Genomic DNA, 19,314 nt, shown 5'->3' on the forward strand with positions numbered 1-19,314 from the left:
AGAAGGAATACAGAAAAAATAATTATATGTCCTTGTTCTCTGTACAAAAGCACATTAAATTTGTAAAAAGTGTTTTTCATTATCTCTAAAAATGCGGCCTCTATGATAGGTGTATGGTGTCAAAAAATGCCTTGTGTAAAAAATGTTGATCAGGAAAAATTGAAATAACTCATCTATTTTGTATAAAAAAATCTTAAAATTTCAATATTTATTTAGAAAAAGGTCTAAGAAAAGTACTTTAATGAGTTTTAAAGGTGAAATGCTTATTGGCTCCTCACAAAAGCATTTTTAGAATACTGCAATTTGTCATTTTTTTATATTTCTTGATTGTGATGCATGTGGTTTAAAAGAATCTTCTATAATAACGTAGCTTATAGTAAAAAGAAAAATAACCCTTTTTATTTGACAAAAAAATCTCTTAAGATAAAAAGTTATCAAGGTTTGAATTTTTAAAATAATAATGCCTTTTAGAAACCCTACCCTATTTAAATGAATTTATTATGATTGATTATAACACACAAGTATAATTTGTCAAAAGGGGGCGGAGATTTTGGAGATTAAATCCAGTCTTGCACCAAATATAGAGAAAATTCAGGGGGAGGGGGGAGGAATTTAGGTAACAAGATGAAATTTTTCCGGTCATGAGCTGGTTTTCCAGTCATGGGTTATTAAATCTTAACAATAGATTACAACAAAACGTTTGATTTGTAATGTGATAATTTGATTTAAATAAATTGTATTTTTAAGGTGTTAAATATTTACAATCTGTTGAATAAAAATTTTAATAATCAAAAAATATGTTTGTTTATCTTTTTAAATTGGTAGACATTTTTTATCATAAATATATCTACCTAAAAAGTACAAAATAATGGCCGAAAAAGTCATCACACACACTTTTTGAAATCTTTATGCTCTAAAAAGCGCCGTTGTTTTTTGAGATATTCAAAAACACCTTTTCTAAGTTTAATGTATATTTTTATAGAGAACAAGAATCTATAATTGTTTTTTCCATATTCCTACTGGTTGTATCAGAAAATCGGAAAACTCAGTTTTTTCTGACTCACCCTGTACATATTTGTGACCAAAAGCTTCTTAAATTTATGTTTTGAAATAAAAATATGTTGAGGCAGTTACATTTTTTTAAGGACGATTTCTTTGGAAAGAATGGTAGAACCCTCCCAATAAACAGATAAAAATAACACATAGACAAACAGAAAGCCATCCTGATACTTATATACATATATGGCTGAGAATAAAAGTACTTTCATACAATAGATAAAAAGATGATAGATAAATGTTGGAAAGATAGATAGATTAACAATTTGATCGAAAAAAAGAGAAAAAAAACAAAATAAAACCAACTTTGTTAAATGCTGCTTTTACAGTTTAATGGAAATTGATTTTCTTACATACATTTTTCTGGAGTATCCATGTTTGAAGAGAGGATAAAGTAGGTTTAAAGCTATTTTGTTGGGATAGATCATAACTCAATCCTTATAATAAAGTAACAGGATGTGTGTTTGTCTGTGTGTCTGTTTGTCTGTACCGAAGGATCTAGCTAACCTCTGAACGGATCGGGTTCTCCTTAACAGGGTAGCTTCTCATAGGTCCCGGGAAGGTTTATACCTATTTTGGGGGAGGGTACCACCACCCTCCCCAGAGAAATCGATAAAAAACGCCACCAATTTTGCAATAAGCTGAAAACATAACTAACACCATCTAGCGGCGAAAAAAATATTTTTGGTAATAGCTGAATTTATAATAGATTGAAAAGAATCAATTTTACGTGACCCTAGAGGCCTTTAGGGGAGTAGCCGCTAGTATATGTATATGGCATTAAAGAGCACATCCCCCCATCTCTAATAAAATTTATCTTTATTGAGAAAAGTTAGCCGTTTTAGATATCTTAAGTAACAAATAAGACCATAATGCAACTACACGTGTTCAAGGTTAAGATTATCGCAGCACATCCAATCTTATTTAACGTGTCTCTGTCCGTAAATCCGTCGATCCAAGGAGGCAATATAACTTACTTGTTTATTAGCTGATTTTAAAATAAATGCTTAAGTATATCAAGTAATAAATATTAACAAATTATTCCTTTACTATTTTGGTAACAGTTATCGATCACTGGTTATCTAGTTAATTGGATAAAGAATATGTCATAGTAGTATTATAAGGGAGGGAAAGGGACATTGGACCAAAAATAACAATAGTACCAAAATTTTTCTCTTATACGGTGGCGAATAAGCTTTGGGTACTTTGATAAAATCTGGATTGGTTAGTACTTACTAGCAGTACCCAAACTTTTCAACCAACAATCTTAATCTAAATGACAATATTGTTAATTATTATCGGGGAAAAACATCAATTTATTGCCCATTGTCTTATTTCTTAAGATCCCTCATAATATCTCATCTATCTATCTAATCAAAGATAAACCTCATATAGTTGTCAATAATGGGCTATACAAGAAAATAAAAAGATAAAACACATCAGTAGTAGTAACCTTAACCAATATAAATAAAACAAATATAATATAAAATATTGAAACGCCAAAGGACATTTATCGAAGGTCAAATTGGTAAAGAATTGCAATAGTTTAGTATCAAATTTTAACTTGCACTGTTACTGAATAGTTTTTAGTGATCCTAATGGTTCACTTTGTATACTAAAGCCCCTGTAGAATTATAGAAAACGAGGCCTTTGGAATGAAAATATTACTACCATTTATGCACTCTTTCACCCTCTTTCTCACTCTTCCTTTCTTTCCCTCTCTCTCTCCCTCTCTCTCTCTTTCTCTCTCTCTCTCTCTCTCTCTCTCTCTCTCTCTCTCTAACTTCTTCTCAATCTCTTTTTGTCTCTCTATCTTTTTATTCTCTATCTTTTATCCCTTTTTCTCGAGACCAAGGGAGAAAGGGAGGTGTATTGAAGAGGTTTCTGAGAGAATCTTGAAGCAAATATGGGCAGGGTAAGGCCTCAATAAAAGGGAGGCCTCTATAGACATTTGTGACAGTTGTCAACATTACAAAATCAGCCTTAGTTTGATAGAAATATATTGTTATTTTATTTATTATTCGGTTGCGAGAACGGCTATAAGAAATGTATATCTTACACTTTTTTTGGCTTTTTTTGCGGAGTTACTTTGAGTACATGTGTGTGTGTGTGTGTGTGTGTGTGTGTGTGTGAGTGTATGTGTGCTTTATGGTTGATGATATAAAAAAACTATGCTCACATGGTATATTTTTTAGAAGGGATTTTTCACCCTCCCTCACAATAGTTAAAGATCTTCCAATGATATATTAGAAGCTGTAAATGGGAGCCATATATAGATCTTTTGTAGAGATATTGACAAACATAGAGACAAACAAACATTATGCTACTTCAAACGATACGATAGTAAACAGGCACTATTAATATTATAGCTACACTATCAAAATGAATTATGTTTTCCTGTAAAGAATTTGTGTCATCATCCACCATTTTAAAATCTAACATCTTCATCTCATACAAATTTTATGATGTTTTTTTTTCTGAAACAACGATTCATTATAAACTAACAATAATAGTAGAAATAAAAAAGATATGTATTGTAAATTAAACAATGATTTTTTTATTTTCCTAGGATAATTGGAAGAGCACTGTTTAGAAGTAATGATATTCTATGATATATTTTTTTTGTAGGACTAAAGATTTTAGCCCTGAAGGGGCCTTATCCGCGTACAACTTATCCCGATTTTAATCCTACATATCTAAAAATAGCCATTATAAGTAGTTTTTGTTTCTTGTTTAATTTTTCTTGATTGATAGATCTTAGCCGTTTAAAAAAAATAATTATTTTGAAATTATTGACTTTTCAAAAATCTATTAAATCTTATTAATACCTGTTTAAAATTACGATAATATATTTTCCATGAATATTATTCATTTAATTTAATATCATTTCAATCTCTAATGATTAATGATTAAAGGACATATAAACGCAACTACCAACAAAGCTTTTTGCAACATTACAACTTCATTTTACTTTTTTTGTAGTTACTGAGGAAAAATAAGTTTTTAGGTTTGATTTTTTTATTGTGCATTTGGTACAACTACAGAAAAAATTGCAGAATAGGAGGGAAAGGAAAAGGTATGAGTTGTAAAAAATTGCATGAATTGCATTTTCAAATTGATAAGCTAATTACTTTGATATTTTTTTCTTTTAGTATTGCGAACGCCCTTTTCAACAGTTATAAATGGGCAAATGAAAAGGCAAAACCCTAAATATCAATATTTTTTTTAATTTATTCGTTTTACAGATGTTTTTCTGTTCTTTTATCCCATAAAACACAAAGTGCATAATATTAACCTTGTAAAGTTGGGGCCACGTCATTTTTACGCATTTTATTGGGTGATCATATTTTTCCTTTTGAGCCGCGTAGTGTCCTGTATACTAGCATTAGCATACTAACTCACAGGATGCTTCTTAAGATCTAAAAAACAGGTGAGAAGCAAAATGTACACAGCTGAATATTGCTTTTCAGGTTTATGGAAAAGAAAAAATGTCCAATGAAGTATTTAAGTATATTTTTGAAAGAAAAGTTCATCAGTTGTTTGATGAAAAAAATCGAGGAAAACTATTTCAATTATTAGACGACCAAATTTATTTTTTTTAGGATATTTGTCTGTTCTAAAAGATCTCACTTTCCCTTTTACTGATTGAATTCTCCTTTACAAGCAGATTGATTTATTTTCTAGCAATGTTTATTTGTCTTTTTAGGAATGGTAGGACTTATAAGGGGAAATATTCTATTTCTTTTATGTTTGAATAGAATATAAAATGTTTGTGGTGTTGGGGAGGGGGGTGTTGGTAGGGGTGGAATGATACCCCAAACACTCCAAAACTACTGAAGCCAAAAAGCAATCTTTTTTTCTCCAGGAAAGATTTGTTTAGACTTTTCGGTCAAATGTTATAATTAATATAATTGTTTTGAACATAATGACGTCTTTGGCAAACTTTTTGAAATTTATATTGATTATCACTTCTTCACTTCTTATGACCTTGTCATTAACTTCAAATTTAATTTGAAATCAACAAGAATGCAAAATAAACTTTTACAAACAAATTAACTTCAAACTATTTTTATTCTCTTTTTACTAAGAAAAGAAGAGTAAAGTTTTGGTTGAAGTTTGAGTTACTTGTGAAGTTAATTTGTTACTGCATGAAAATGTGTTTATTCTGTATTGTGATGTTTCAGGTATAGTCTTCGCTCCCGCCAGCAAACAGACTGGTTTTTGGATTATACCTGTAATAGATCATTGGTATAGTCTTTCTCCCCTTTTATGATGGATTTATTATTAATTGGATCTAACGCCAGACAATCATGTACTCTAATAAAATGAAAATTGTAGCTCGTCAAGATAATGATTCCCCCATCCATCCCCTTCTCTCATATAGGATGAACGAACTGACCAATAAGTTGTGTCCCTTTTAGAAACCTAAATTGACGACAATGTTTCATCTGTGATGATATCCATGTAATTTCTATATATCTATTCCTTTTATTTTATAGTCCCTGTTGGGAGTCTAAGGCCTGAGTGGATTTATCGACCTTTCTTAAGTTAACTTAAAACCTTTCCATTTTTACTGAAATATATAACAATGTTCTATTGTGATATTTGAATGAACTTGCTGATTTGATATTTTTGCAGTTGTGCGGGAACATGGTATCAGGTGCAGCAGCACACAGCTGCCAGCTACCTCACAGCTACCTCAGGGAGTTTAAACAACTTTGCACCATCTTAAGGTTGGCACAATAATTACTTTCTTGTAAAGTTTTTACTTTAAATTTATTAGTTTTTGTTGAGTAAAGTAAAAACTGAAGTATAAAACTACCCTTAAGCTTTAGTACGGAATAAAAAATAACCTGAATACCTTTGGCCCCTAATTGGACCATATGTAATATGGATGCCATATTTTTCGTATACCATTTGTTTCATAGAACTATAGAACCCAACCTTTTACATAAAAAAAGATTTCAGAATCAAAATGCAGTTTTGTCCACCTATTAATGCTATTTGGCATCAAATGCTTTGTTTAAGTCTATAATACAGATGGATACATTTTGTAATAAAAAAACTGTACAACCGGAGGATTCGTTCTAGAAAGATCCAACATATAATACAGAAAACATCCTTTTTAGCTGTTATTTATTAGACTTTTAAACATACGTAAAATGAATATTCATGGAGTGGACCAGATTGACCCAGAAAGGTGATTTTGAGTCTTATGACTGCTAGCAGGATACATATATTAGTTATTCATCGAATCGTATAATAGACAGCTTTCCGCGGATGTTAAAATGAAAAATAATTAAAACCAGTTTTTATCCCCGAGTGGCCGAAGGTTAGGCAAAGAAAACTGGTTATAATCGTATGATTTAAAAAAGGTTTGCTTCTCTTGGATATAAGCGTCTCTTGATATATTGTTGCACCCTTAACAGGCAAATTTACCCAGAGTTTTAAGGATTGGGGGAATATTAGAGTGATTCTTGGTTGCAACATCAGTCTTCAATCCAATCAAGACGAACAATAAAAAGTTAAAAACAAGACATTATTCTAAATAGTTTGATGTTAGTTTAAATGGAGTATATATTTCAAATGATTTTTTTTAACAATCCCTCTCAGTTCTAAACAGTTTTACATTTTAGATAATGGACTGAGGTCAACTGATACTACAGTTTTGTTTAAATATTGAAAATTTGTAATTGTATAGGATGATTTGTTGAAAACTATTCAAGTACGTAGTGTTTTGCTTCAGCTCTGTCTTCTTACACTGGCCAACACAAATGATAATAGATTATTCAACATAGACTTTCAAGAAAAGATTTTAAATGTTATTCAGTATTAATGTACGTAAATTCTTTAAATTAAAAAGATATATAATGGATATTTTGATTTTACACGAAGATTTAAAGGAATAACGGACCTAAAGTAAAACACAAAACCTTCACAACCGTTTTTTTCAAATTTATTTCAAAACTTCGCTACAATTAGTTTATCATAAACTATAATGTTTAAGTTACCAAAAGATCCACAAAACAACTGGACCAAAATTTTAATAATTTTCAGAAATGTTTAGCAATGATATGAAGAAGTTTTAAGGGAGTAAAAATTCCCATTCCCTATTTTATTGAAAACTAAAATAAATAAAGTGTGGTAGAACCTAATACCTATATCCCCTGTAAGGGTGCAACCATTATACCATGATTATAGTTAAACACTAGAGGGAGAAAGAGTTAAATAACTGTATCTCCCCATTCCAACCACTTTGTGCAACCTTTCTATTGGGTCATTTAAAATCAACCAATTGTGTCGCTTATATTAACACAGCCAAGTAGCAGGAAATAAAATAGAAGCAGACGAAAGAGGTTTTTGAAAAAGGGTGGGAGGTAGTTGTCTGTATATACTCATCTACGCTATAGATCTGTTATGCCATGTGTTGGAAAATAGTAAAGTGTGATTGTGTAAATGTTTGCATGATGAGCAGTATGGCAAGGGGCAGTAGCTGCGTCATAAATAGCAAGAAAAAACAACTTTTCAATTTACCTCTAACTAAAGAAATGACAATGCTATACTTCGATGTTGTTGTTATATTGAAATATGACCATAATCAAAATGTTATTGTTAGCTTAACATAGTAAAAATAGGATGTTATCGACATAAATATTGTCAATAATATATCAAACCTTTGACCCTTTTATTTATTGCATTATTAATGAAATTTGAAATTAGTTGGATATCGTAAAATATGTCATCCATTCCAACTTTTATTTAATGTCATACATTCCATCCTTGAAATTTTATATCAGCAAAATGCTAATAGTTTTGACAGGGATGTTTTACAAGGGTAAATATTTTTAGTATTTTTATGTTTTATTATTTAAATTGTTATTTGATACATCCTATCCTCTTAATTAATATTTAAATTGGACAAAGAAAAATATTACAAGATAGAATTAAAACAAGGATGGCAGCATCCATAATTATCATACCTTATAAATATAAAATTAAGAATTGAAAAGTATACTTCATATTTATAGGGCTTGTTTCTTTAGGTGTAATTGGTTTTATATTTACAATAGTTAAGAGCAACATGATATTAGGAGGAAAGAAGAAATTGGATTGTAAATCAAACTGGTACCCAAAGTTTAGAAAATAACCTTTATCATTTGTTGGCTCCAAACACTTAACCAGTAATTGTAATCTACAGAAAGGACATCTTTGTTTCTCATTATGGTGGATGAACATAGATTACAGAATGTTTTGCTTGCCATTTTTTTGCAAACTCTATTTTGTTTTATATAATAACTTTCTCTATCATTGTTTTTTTTTTAACAACGTATGATAAAAATTAAACAACCAAAATAATTTAAAAACAATCTTTTGTCCAAGATTGAAAAAAAACACAAAAAATCTACCAAAATTGATTTCTTATCAGTATTATTTATGCCTACAATATTTTTAACAATAAAACGAAATGTCGTCATAAAGAAATTGTTTTTTTTTTAGAAAATATACTAAATTATACAAAATCCCCCCAAAAATACACTTTACAAAAAAAAGTTTTCATAGGGGTTTTAATATAAGATAGTACGTTTAATTAAAACCTAAATAGATAAAAGTGTATTGATTTTAATTACTAAAACAAGAAATGTTGTTATTAGTTGTAATTTGATATTTCTAGTTATTTATGTAAATAAAATCCAAGGGGTTGGCAATTTTATTTATGCGGTTGTTAAGTGCGGAAGGATGGCGGCTGCGGTTTTATTTAATTAACACTTGAGCTGCTTATTCAAATAAGCAGCTGTTATCTGCCTAAAAATAGCTGTTCAGCGTTACTCAGCAGTTTAAATAACAGCAGCCGCGGCTGCCTAACTTTGACATAAATACTAATTTTAGTTTTACTACATTAATAAAGTTAAACAAAATATGATATTTCTTGCAAATTTATGTAGTTATATTTAATTTTTATAATACACAAGAACCTATTCAAAATAATTGCTTTTTACTCTTAATATTTCGTAACATATTATATCACAGTGTTCTTGAATAGAATCGGGACAAATTTGTGTCAGACTTTACAACACCAAGGCAGCAATATTTAAATTCTACTAATCTAAATTTTTTGTTGTTGTGATTTTTGGATTCTAATAATTCCATTTTGTTGAAACAGTTTGATATTATTAATGAACCTTCTGATATTAGAAAACAGTAGAATATTTTTTTGTAATAACTCTTAACTCTTTGCTTTGCTTTGTGGCATTTCTTAAATTTGTCTTGAATTAATTGAATGCATCTGTTCTTGTTTTAAGATAATTAAATGAAGTTAAAAAGACTAAGCCTTTTCATTTTGTCATCATGTATGGTTTTAGAATCAGTAAGTGGTAAGTGCAATTTTTCACCCCACCCGACATTTTATAATTTTTATGGTATGGCTTTGAAACCGATTAATATCCACTGAATTAAAACCAAGTTTATTAGCCCTGGACTTTGACCCCTCGAGCCTAACAAACTGGTTTTATTTAATAATTTTTAATTGTAATATCTGCGGAAAGCTGTTTAAAATACGATGCGATAAGTAACAATTACTTCTTTATTAACATTAACTCTTTCTACTACTTGATCACGTATAGGTTTGAAATACAATATTCATAGACTCAAACAAACAAAAATTAAACAAAATTCCAATGACAATTTTTTATCTGTCTATTTATTTACTCCTGTTTATTGTGGTAGTTCGTGGTCAGACCTACTTCTGGTTTAAAACTGAGGACTTGATAGAAGTTGCAAAACACTGACTGCGATAAAAATTAAAAGCGGTGATTTCATGCCAGCTTTTAAGCCTTATTAAAACATTTTCAAATGTTTCCTTTACAAAAAGATTATTTTATGAAATTATTTGCGTCTTTTAATTGTACATAATCCAGGTAATAAATCTGGTGGAAAGGCTGCTCAAGCAAAAGCTAATCAAGGAAAACGTAAATCACAAAACAGGTTGGATAATTTTAAGAAGACGTACGTTTCTCTTTATGATTTTAAATCTTAATATGTATTTGAACTTCACAAAAAAATATAATCAAAAAAGATTATAATTTTATTGGTTTTTAAGACTTTTTTTCATAAGAGATTGTATGGGAATAAGTTTCAAAATCCGTTTACTATTTAAATAGATACTGCGACTCTAGAGGCCTCTAAGTGCCCTTGTGGGGGGGGGGGGGGGGGGGAGACGTCAATCCCCTATTATTTAACTGTAGTTTTAAGAAGAAAAAGTTTTAAAAAATATGGGGGGGGGGGAACCCTCAATGAAGGTGGTGTTATCTCCACCAAAATATTTATAAACCTTTCCATGATCTCTGAGTAGCTACTTAGTAAATGTAACCATATCTGTTTAGCAGACACACAGACTTACAGAAGTCCTTTTACATTTATATAAAGATTAGCATGACACTAGATATGGTCCTAATGAAGACGCGCAGGGAAGCTATAATGAAGCCCCTGCCAGCTATAATGAAGCTCCAGCAAGCTACAATGAAGCCGGAGCTGGGTATCATAAGAATGGCTATGGAGAACAAGATTTTACTGAAGTAAGACCATTATATTTTCAAAATGATGATATCCATTAATAGAGAAAAATATAAAAAAAAACAGTTTTAATAATCCATGAAATATAATACATAAAAAAAAACACAGAAAACTTAAGGCAGATTTAGTAAATTAGTAAATTAGTAATGTCTTTGTTTATAATTGGAGTCAAAAGTTTTTAAATTACTGACATACAATCAACTTAAATAAAACTTTGCTAATTTTTTCGGTATTTGTAGACTATCTCGTCTACTATGTTAAACAAATTTTAAATCATGTTTTTTTAGAGCCATTTTGGCAAAAAAATTAAAAAGTGAAAAACTATTTCCAAAAACAGATAGAACCAGAAATTTTAAATTTGTAATCTAAATACCAATAGGTAAAAAAATGTAAAGCAACATCTGAAACCAACCTTATCATTTTACTGCAAACCTCCCTTATGGAAACATATCATTGTTTAGGTAACCAACCGGCCTCCTACTGACTGGAGTGAACCAACTGAAAATTTTAAATGTGACACTAAACAGATTCAACTCTATGATACACAATTAAAGTAAGATTTTTAAGAAGAGTAGCCCCTCTTTAAGTCACCTGTGTTTGTTGGTCTTGTTTTGCCCCTGTGTGGTTTTAAAATATTTATGAAAGATGGAATAAATGAAATTATTTGCCTACCTCCTAATTATGTTTCCTATTAAACTATTACATTAATCTATCCCGAATAAATCCTATGTTTTCGTTATCAACATGAACAAAATAAAACAGAAATAAAAATATGCCACTAAAATCTTAATAGCATGTAACTAAGAAAATTTTAAGCATTTAACTGCAATATTTCATAATAAACAATTTCAATTAATTTAACACCAAATTTTATAACTAAAAAAAGAACAGTAAACTGTTTAATTATTAAAATTAAATATTAATAGGTTAGTAATGAAAGAAAAGTGCTACACAATGTACGAAGTGGAGTGTGAACAAAAACCATTTGTGGGAAAGGTAAAAAACACATTCACAAATAAATTAACTTTTAAGATACATGTATTCTTTCAATTGTTTGTAGACTGTTAGGCGGACATACCATAGTTATAGATTTGACACTCTTAATATAAAGATTCAAGTACTATAACAAGAAAAATAAGCAGATTTTTTATGGCTATCAAATGTTCTTTTTAAGTCAAGAAGACGTAAATTGTTACTTTTGTCTAATTTTTCTTAGCTCTATACCATTAATCATTTACATAATATCACTAATTATAATTCGATATTTTACAGTCTAGTTGTTTCAACCCTTGTAGATTTTCGAATAATAAATAGCAAAATTATTTTTACTAAAAATCATACAAAAAATCATCATATTACTTTATTTATATTTAGTTTATTTGATTATTTATTAGATTGTTGAATACAAAGAAGAATGTAATGAATTCACTGAGACTAAGTAAGTTTTTAATGTTCACATGAAATTATTGTTTCATTTTTTTTCTACATCAATTCTATCATTTTCTATTAGGACAAAAGGCTTGATTGGGTGATTCCTTTATGCCTATGACAATAGATAACTTTTATTACTTTTAAATGGAATCAATATCCTAACCTTAGTCTTTTTATAGGTGTAGAACAGTTTATGAGACCAAGTATGAACAGAAGTGTAAGAAGATATTTAGAAAAAAGGTAATTCCTATTCCAGTATAACTTTAAAACCAATTAATATTAATTTGCTGGATTATAACTGGATCTGAGTCATTCTAAAAAAAAATGTATCGTTACAGACAATTCTGGAAGATTTGATATTTTAATATTATAATATCTAACTTTACTATCTGTGGAACGAGCTGTCAATAATACAATGTGATTAATAAATATTCCTGTATAAGTATTCTCATCATTAGACTATGAATTTGAAATAATCAAAGGAATAAAAAAAGGGTTATATTTAATTTTTCAAAACGATGGTATGTAATTTGATAATCTTAAAGTGTAATTTGTCTGCCTGGATGTAATGTACAGATTTAAACTATTATTGTATCTTAGTGTGAAAGAGCCTTTGAGACAGAGTATGATACAACTTATGAAGAGGCTTGTGAAACTGTTATGGTCAAACATTGTAAACCACAGTTAGAAAGGCAGGATAATTAAATAAGTAAATTGGTAACACATGATATACATAGTACAATCTAGATATAAAATGAATAATATCATTTTTAAATGCAAAAGTATTATCAAAATCAAATAAAATTAGAATTAATAATCTTAATCAATAGTTTACTTTATTTTTGGTGTCAAGCTTTACAACTTAAACAATAATACATGATTAGACTGGGACACCTGCCATACACACAATTCATTTCATACTTATAAGTAAGGATATACTAGAGTTAATCAACAATTTAATTATCACCATCCTTTTTAAAAGTGGTGGATACGGTTATGGCCAGGAGGAAGGTAGTTATGATAAACAAGGATATCAGAAAGAAAGTTATCCATCTAATCACCATAATAGAAAAGGATTTAGGAAAGTATTCATTTTGATTGGTGCAATCAGGCCCCAAGACTTAAAAGAATATGCCATTATAGACCTCTAGAGGCACTTGAGGTTAAAGGGGGAAGGGGACTTGGACCCCTTTCATTTTCAATTTTAGTTTTTTTTAAAGTAAAAAAAATTATGGGGTAATTTTTTTTTCTTTAGGTACCTTGTCAAGCTTTATTCCCAAGGCCTCTTACATTTCTAGGGGACATCTACAGTTTTATTAAAAAATACTATGACAATATTTGATCAGTGCATGATTAAAGCTTAAATAGACATCTCTTCAGCCTTTCTCCAGGGTAGCAAAATGGACAGAGAAGTTTTTGTTAAACCCCCAAAAGAAGCAGATCTAGAAAACAAATAGTTATTGAATTGAATGAATATTACGATATGCAGAAACAAGCGCTCAACTAATAGAGGTCATGGTGCTGCTCATGGAGGCTATGGTGTTGGATTTGCTGACAAGTGTGAGGAGGTCAGTCTTATTCATAGCTCTGGTATTGATGTTTATGTAGGATATTATGTACAGAAAAGAGATACAATCATAGACAGTCAAGAAATGACTTTAATATGGGTTTTACTTCATAATATTTAAAATATTTTAACCTTTTCAGAGTATGACAGGTGTCCTACTTAAACATACCTTAAACATAGTCACACTTTTGAAATGCTGTAAACTTGATTTATAAATCTCCTAAAGCTGTAGGCTACATTTTAAAATTGATTAAATAGAAGAATAAAGTCAAGTATTACTTTAAGATTGCAAATAATTTTGTGTAAATATAATTTCTTTAGGTGCCAGAGAAAAAGTGCAAGCATGTTCCAAAGAAAGTTGCGAAACAAGTGCCAAAAACTAGGTGTAAACAGGTAAAATAGTATCTTAAAGAATAGAATAGATCAAATCTTCTATTATTATTCATATGATTATTTAGCCTTAGCAGGGAAGAATTTTAATGAAATGAAAAAATTCTAAGTATTGTTATGTAGGTAAAAGAGAAGCATTGTGATGATGTACCTCAAGAAGTTTCTAAGCAAGAATGTAAAACATTTCCCAAACAAGTTTGCTTTAAGGTATATAAATAATTATTTCATCATGAATCTGAATATTACTTAAGAATTATTAAGAACGAAGTAGTTTTAGTAAAGAATTTGCTATATCTTGTAGATATAGCCTTAAAAAATTTACCCAGTCCTGCAGTCTTGCAGACACTGATCCCTCTGAAAAGTCTACAGTCTCCAAGCAGTTCTTCTTAAATAAACTTTCTGTTTAAAGATTAGTTAAAAATTGTACTTGTTGTGTCAAGTGATCAATATTAGGAATACAAAAGAATTGTTTAATGATAATATCTAAGCAACTATTATTTTTTAGAACCCAGTAAATGAAAACAAAGAAATGGAAAGAAAAGTATGTAAACCTGTTGGAAAAAAAGTTTGCCACAAGGTATAAGCAACATTAGAAAATGTTTTTAATAATTTTTAGAATCCTGTACCATTCCAATAATACCATTCTAGAAATTGCAATAATAATGTAATTAAGGTACCTTGTCAAGAAATTGATCATCAGACAAAAACAGTAGAGAAACAAGTCTGTTACAGCACTCTCAATAACAGTGTAAGTAGTATTTATTGTTTTAAATTTTTTATTTACATTTATGAAGAAAAATTGTTTTTCAATTGATAAATTAAAATGTTATTAGACGTATGGGCCATCAGGCTACACATCTGGACATGGAGATGGACAGGGAGAATATCATAACACTGGACATCAAGGTGGCCATGGTGGACATAGTGGACTATCAAGAGATGAACATGACGGAAAAGGAGATCAGCCCTACCATCAAATAACTTCAAAATTAGGCCCTGAAACTACTATAGAAGGTGATGGCACAGGTACAGTAATACAATTTTTAATAAATAAAGTTAACTTGTGTTTAATGATATGTAAAAGCTTTAGGGAACATACTCCTAAAAGGAATTTAACATATGACACAATGCACCAAACTCAATTTTATTAAAGCATCAAATTGGGATTTAAAAAGTGATTTATTTTATACTTAAGTTGTTAATGGAAATGAGGGAATGGATGAAAATTCTGTTGGTGTCAATCCACCTGAAGGTATGATTCCTGATGGTGGGGAACCATCTGAAGGTATGCTTCCTAATCCAGGTGATAAGATGTCACCTGCAGTGATGCCTCCTGGTATCATGCCCCCAGGTATGACCCCAGATATGATGCCTCCAGGTATGAACCCAGGTGGTATGCCTCCTGGAATACCCCCAGGAATAATGCCAGATATGAACCCAGGTGTTATGCCACCTGGTATGGATGCTGGCAGTATGAACCCAGGTGACATGCCTACAGGTATGAACCCAGGTGTTATGCCTCCTGGTATGGTTGCTGGTGGTATGAATCCAGGTGACATGCCTCCTGGTATGGGTGCTGGCAGTATGAATCCAGCTGGTATGAATCCTGGTGGAATAGCACCAGATGGTATGAATCCTGGTGGAATAGCACCAGATGGTATGAATCCTGGTGGAATAGCACCAGATGGTATGAATCCTGGTGAAGTCCTCAACAAGGCAGACAAACCTGGTACAGATAGCAATGAAATGTCAAATAATACTGAAGAAGTCAAAGGAGAAGAACAGACACAAGAAGGTAAATGGAATGATAATAATAATTTCATAAATTTAGTAAGATAAAGATGTATATGTTACCTTGTCTTTATATAATAATTAAAAATTTATCTTACTTTTCAAGTTTTCATTAAACTGCTCTAATTTTTTACAGCAGCCAATTTTTAAACTAAGTTTTTTTTTGTGATAAATAATCATATTTAATGAGAAAACAAAACAAAAGGAAATGTTCAATTTTGCTCATTTTCATAATTACCTAAGAACAGTTTTTAAAGGGACTGTGCACGAAAAAAATTCTCATCTGATTATAAAACCTTAACCTCCCGAAATGCCACAAAATCCTGTGACATAAATACTGTATATTTTTAAAAATAGGACGTTTTTGGTTGATCTGTATAGCAAAAGGTGCATAGAAAATGTTAAGGTTTGATAATCAGATGAGAAATTTTTCATGCACAAACCCTTTTATTGAAATAGGAGGAGAGAAAACTAATGAGTCAGCTGGAGTTGATGGAGCTCCAGCTGCTGCAGGAGGAGATGATGAGACTCCAGCTGCTACAGGTGGAGATGAGTCTCCGGCTGCCACAGGTGGAGATGGTGGAAATTCATTTCAAAACCTTCTTCAGAAAATGATGGGATAGTAAAATTTGGTGAGATATCTGATTCCAATTTTGAACAGTAAAAGAATGTATTTACTGTAAAATAATTCTAAATATCTATTTAAAAAAGACATTAATAATAATACTTTATTTTATTTTCCGTTTTGTGAAGAGTGATGGAAGTTTATTAAATATTTATTATAAATTATCTTGAAATAAATACATTAAATTTATGATTTTAATTGAAGAAAAGGATTATTGTGATAAAATAAAATACAATATCATAAAAATGTGTATGTATTAAGAATACATATACATATTTCTGTTCATAAAAGTTTTGCCTCAATAATGATTGGTTTCAAAAGGTATAAAAGTTAGCTTTGAAAAAAGTCTTAAAACTTGAAAAATTGTTAATAAAATAGTGAATAATTGAAACTCTTGTTGTAAATGATATTTATAACTAAAAATTCTAAAAATATGATAGTACAAAAAAATATAAAATTATAAAATATTTGCCATAATAACTTTGTTCTGTTGAGGCGGCTGTCATTATATCTATTTGTAAGTTTGAAGCTAAATGCCTCCTCTGTTTTGTGTTATTAGTTGCACAGCAACTATACAATTTAGATTTTATTTTAACAACTTTAATAGTGTTACGATTATAATCCTATTAGTAATAATAATATGTTTAAAAACAAGGATGACAACATCCATAAGTAGCGAAGCAGAAAAAATATGTATAAGAATTTAAAGATTAGTTGTCAAAAGCATTTATATTAGGAAAAAAATCACGAAACCTTTTTAACATTTGTTTTTAATTTCTTGATATTTATACTTCAGTACTATGACTAACAGACTGTCAGTCAAAGTAAATGGATGCTCAAAACAACGGGAAATTTAATTTTGATATTTTTAACTACAAAAATTTTAAAAATCGGACAATAAACACCAAAGATGTGAGGAAAAATGTGAAAAATATGAAAATAGCCAAAAACCTGGAAAAAGGCAGTCTGACCGCCATTGATGTTTTCTTGAAATTAAATTTTGATATCTATAACTGAAAAACTTTGGAAATCGGACCATATACACCAAAGGTATGGAAAAAAATGGGAAAAATACAAAAATAGCCTAAAACCTGCTTAAAGGCAGTCTGACCGTCATAATTGTTTTATTGTAAAGACAGGAAACTTAATTTTGATACTATAACTGAAAAAAAATTTGGAAATCGGACCATAAACACCAAAGATATGGACAAAAATGTGAAAAATACAAAAATAGCCTAAAACCTGCTAAAAAGCGGTCCAACCGCCATTGATGTTTTATAGTTAATTGTGCTCCTTAATAATGGGAATGTTGTCAAAAAATTTCAGCCTTTTATCTTTTATAGGAGCCGAGAAAATCACGTTTCCCCCAAACTAAGACAGACGGACATACGGACATGCAGACAGACGGACATTGCAAGTTATAAAGTAGCTTCGCTACTAAAAATAGAGTAGCTTTAGTAATATCACTTTTGGATACAAAATAATCAAAACAATACTTTTTATTTCAATAGTCAAATATTTCAATATTTTTTGATATGCTGTCATCCTTGTTCTTATATTTGCGTATTTAGACATAAGAAACATTGTCTTTCTTTCATATATTTTTTAGTAGCGGATCTACTCTATTATAAACTTTTATTGTCCGTCTGTTTTTCCGACTTACCGTAACGAAATGGGAGAAATTTGATTTTCTAGGCTGCTATTTAATATAGACTGAATGAATGGATTTATACATCAGTTTTAGCATTTAACGTATGGATGTCGTCATCCTTGTTTAGAATGCGAAGCTCATAAAAAATAGGATATGTTTGTATGTCCAACGCAGATAACTCAATAAGTTAATTAAAACATTCCAGAACTATCCTTTCAATTTAAAACCTTGTAATAAAATTCCTACAACTATTATATACAATTTTGAATTCTGTAATCCATATAAGGAAACTTTTCGTAAAATTTCGAAAGCTTGAATTATATGCTCAGGTTCACTCTATTATTACGTCTTAATTATAGAAAATCTTCGCTACCAAAAACTGTTTTAGTGTATTTAGAATAGGACTAAAAAAGTACAGTTTTTTGCTGACAAATCGGTTTTTTATCCACGAAAAATAAAACATTTAACAGACGACACTGTGAAAAAATCTCGCCTTTAATACTTTTTTGTCTCATAGGTTTATAATATACCTAAAGTTCTTGATTTATGTATATTTTTTTTCAGATAAACTTTTAATATGTTGGTGGGATTTTGTATTTTTTGCTGTGTGGTAGGACCAGTGACAACCCACTCAAATCATATGTCTTTCAGAAAATATTTACAGTCTTAATCCCACCATTTTTAAAAAATAAACAAATGTGGGAGTAATACCCCTGCCATTAAAGTCAAAGTCTTACCCAGTAATGTAAACAGAAATTAAAAGAACAATGAACATTTTAAAAAATTCTTTTTTTAAACTTGGATTATAGAAAAAAAGATAAAGTATGAAAACCTTTAACTTATAACTATAATGAAAGAGTAAAAGGAAGAGCTAATCCCAGACAGAATATTTGAGTTGACCGCTTCTTATGTCTTCCCTTTTGCACAGGGGAAGGAGAATCTCTTTGAGTGAGGGGTAGGGGAGAAGGAGAAGTAATAAAAGCAGCCTGGCGAAAGGGGGAAGTGTTGGGAGGGAAAAGAAAGTTGAGGAGTAGAATGAGGAGGAGAAGAGGAAGGGAAAGAGGTTACAGGTTTATCTCTCTGACCCTTTGCCGCTTATGGGAGCTTTCACTAGGTCACCGCGGATAGATAGATAGACAAACATACACTGATACACTTACATAGATAGATAGATAGGTAGGATTGAAGGATATGGATATCAGTTTATTTTACACCATGCATCTAAAGAGAATT

The 19,314-nt window shown here is 30.2% G+C and overlaps 1 protein-coding gene across 4 annotated transcripts; it reads left to right on the plus strand.

Annotated features, from left to right (window-relative positions):
* The first annotated feature begins 9,312 nt into the window (after window positions 1-9,312).
* On the plus strand, window positions 9,313-16,638 carry LOC145322441 (uncharacterized). 4 transcript variants are annotated; one of them, XM_080164436.1, is made up of 19 exons: window positions 9,313-9,428; window positions 9,972-10,038; window positions 10,496-10,628; window positions 11,088-11,179; window positions 11,553-11,622; window positions 12,021-12,064; window positions 12,237-12,297; window positions 12,658-12,749; window positions 13,040-13,136; window positions 13,545-13,625; window positions 13,946-14,017; window positions 14,138-14,221; window positions 14,520-14,591; window positions 14,688-14,762; window positions 14,848-15,040; window positions 15,210-15,609; window positions 15,640-15,809; window positions 16,265-16,436; window positions 16,548-16,638. In XM_080164436.1, the coding sequence occupies exons 1-18, from the start codon at window positions 9,365-9,367 to the stop codon at window positions 16,426-16,428; spliced, it is 2,031 nt and encodes a 676-aa protein (XP_080020562.1). In that variant the 5' UTR covers window positions 9,313-9,364; the 3' UTR covers window positions 16,429-16,436; window positions 16,548-16,638. The 4 variants fall into 4 exon arrangements, with proteins under 4 accessions (XP_080020562.1, XP_080020563.1, XP_080020561.1 ...); XM_080164437.1 differs by having other exon boundaries at window positions 15,670-15,809; XM_080164435.1 differs by having other exon boundaries at window positions 15,210-15,809.
* The last annotated feature ends 2,676 nt before the right edge of the window (window positions 16,639-19,314 follow it).

The sequence above is a fragment of the Acartia tonsa genome, chromosome 6, assembly GCF_053477335.1.
Source record: "Acartia tonsa isolate MP-2025a chromosome 6, ASM5347733v1, whole genome shotgun sequence".
Taxonomy (NCBI): Eukaryota; Metazoa; Arthropoda; class Copepoda; order Calanoida; family Acartiidae; genus Acartia; species Acartia tonsa.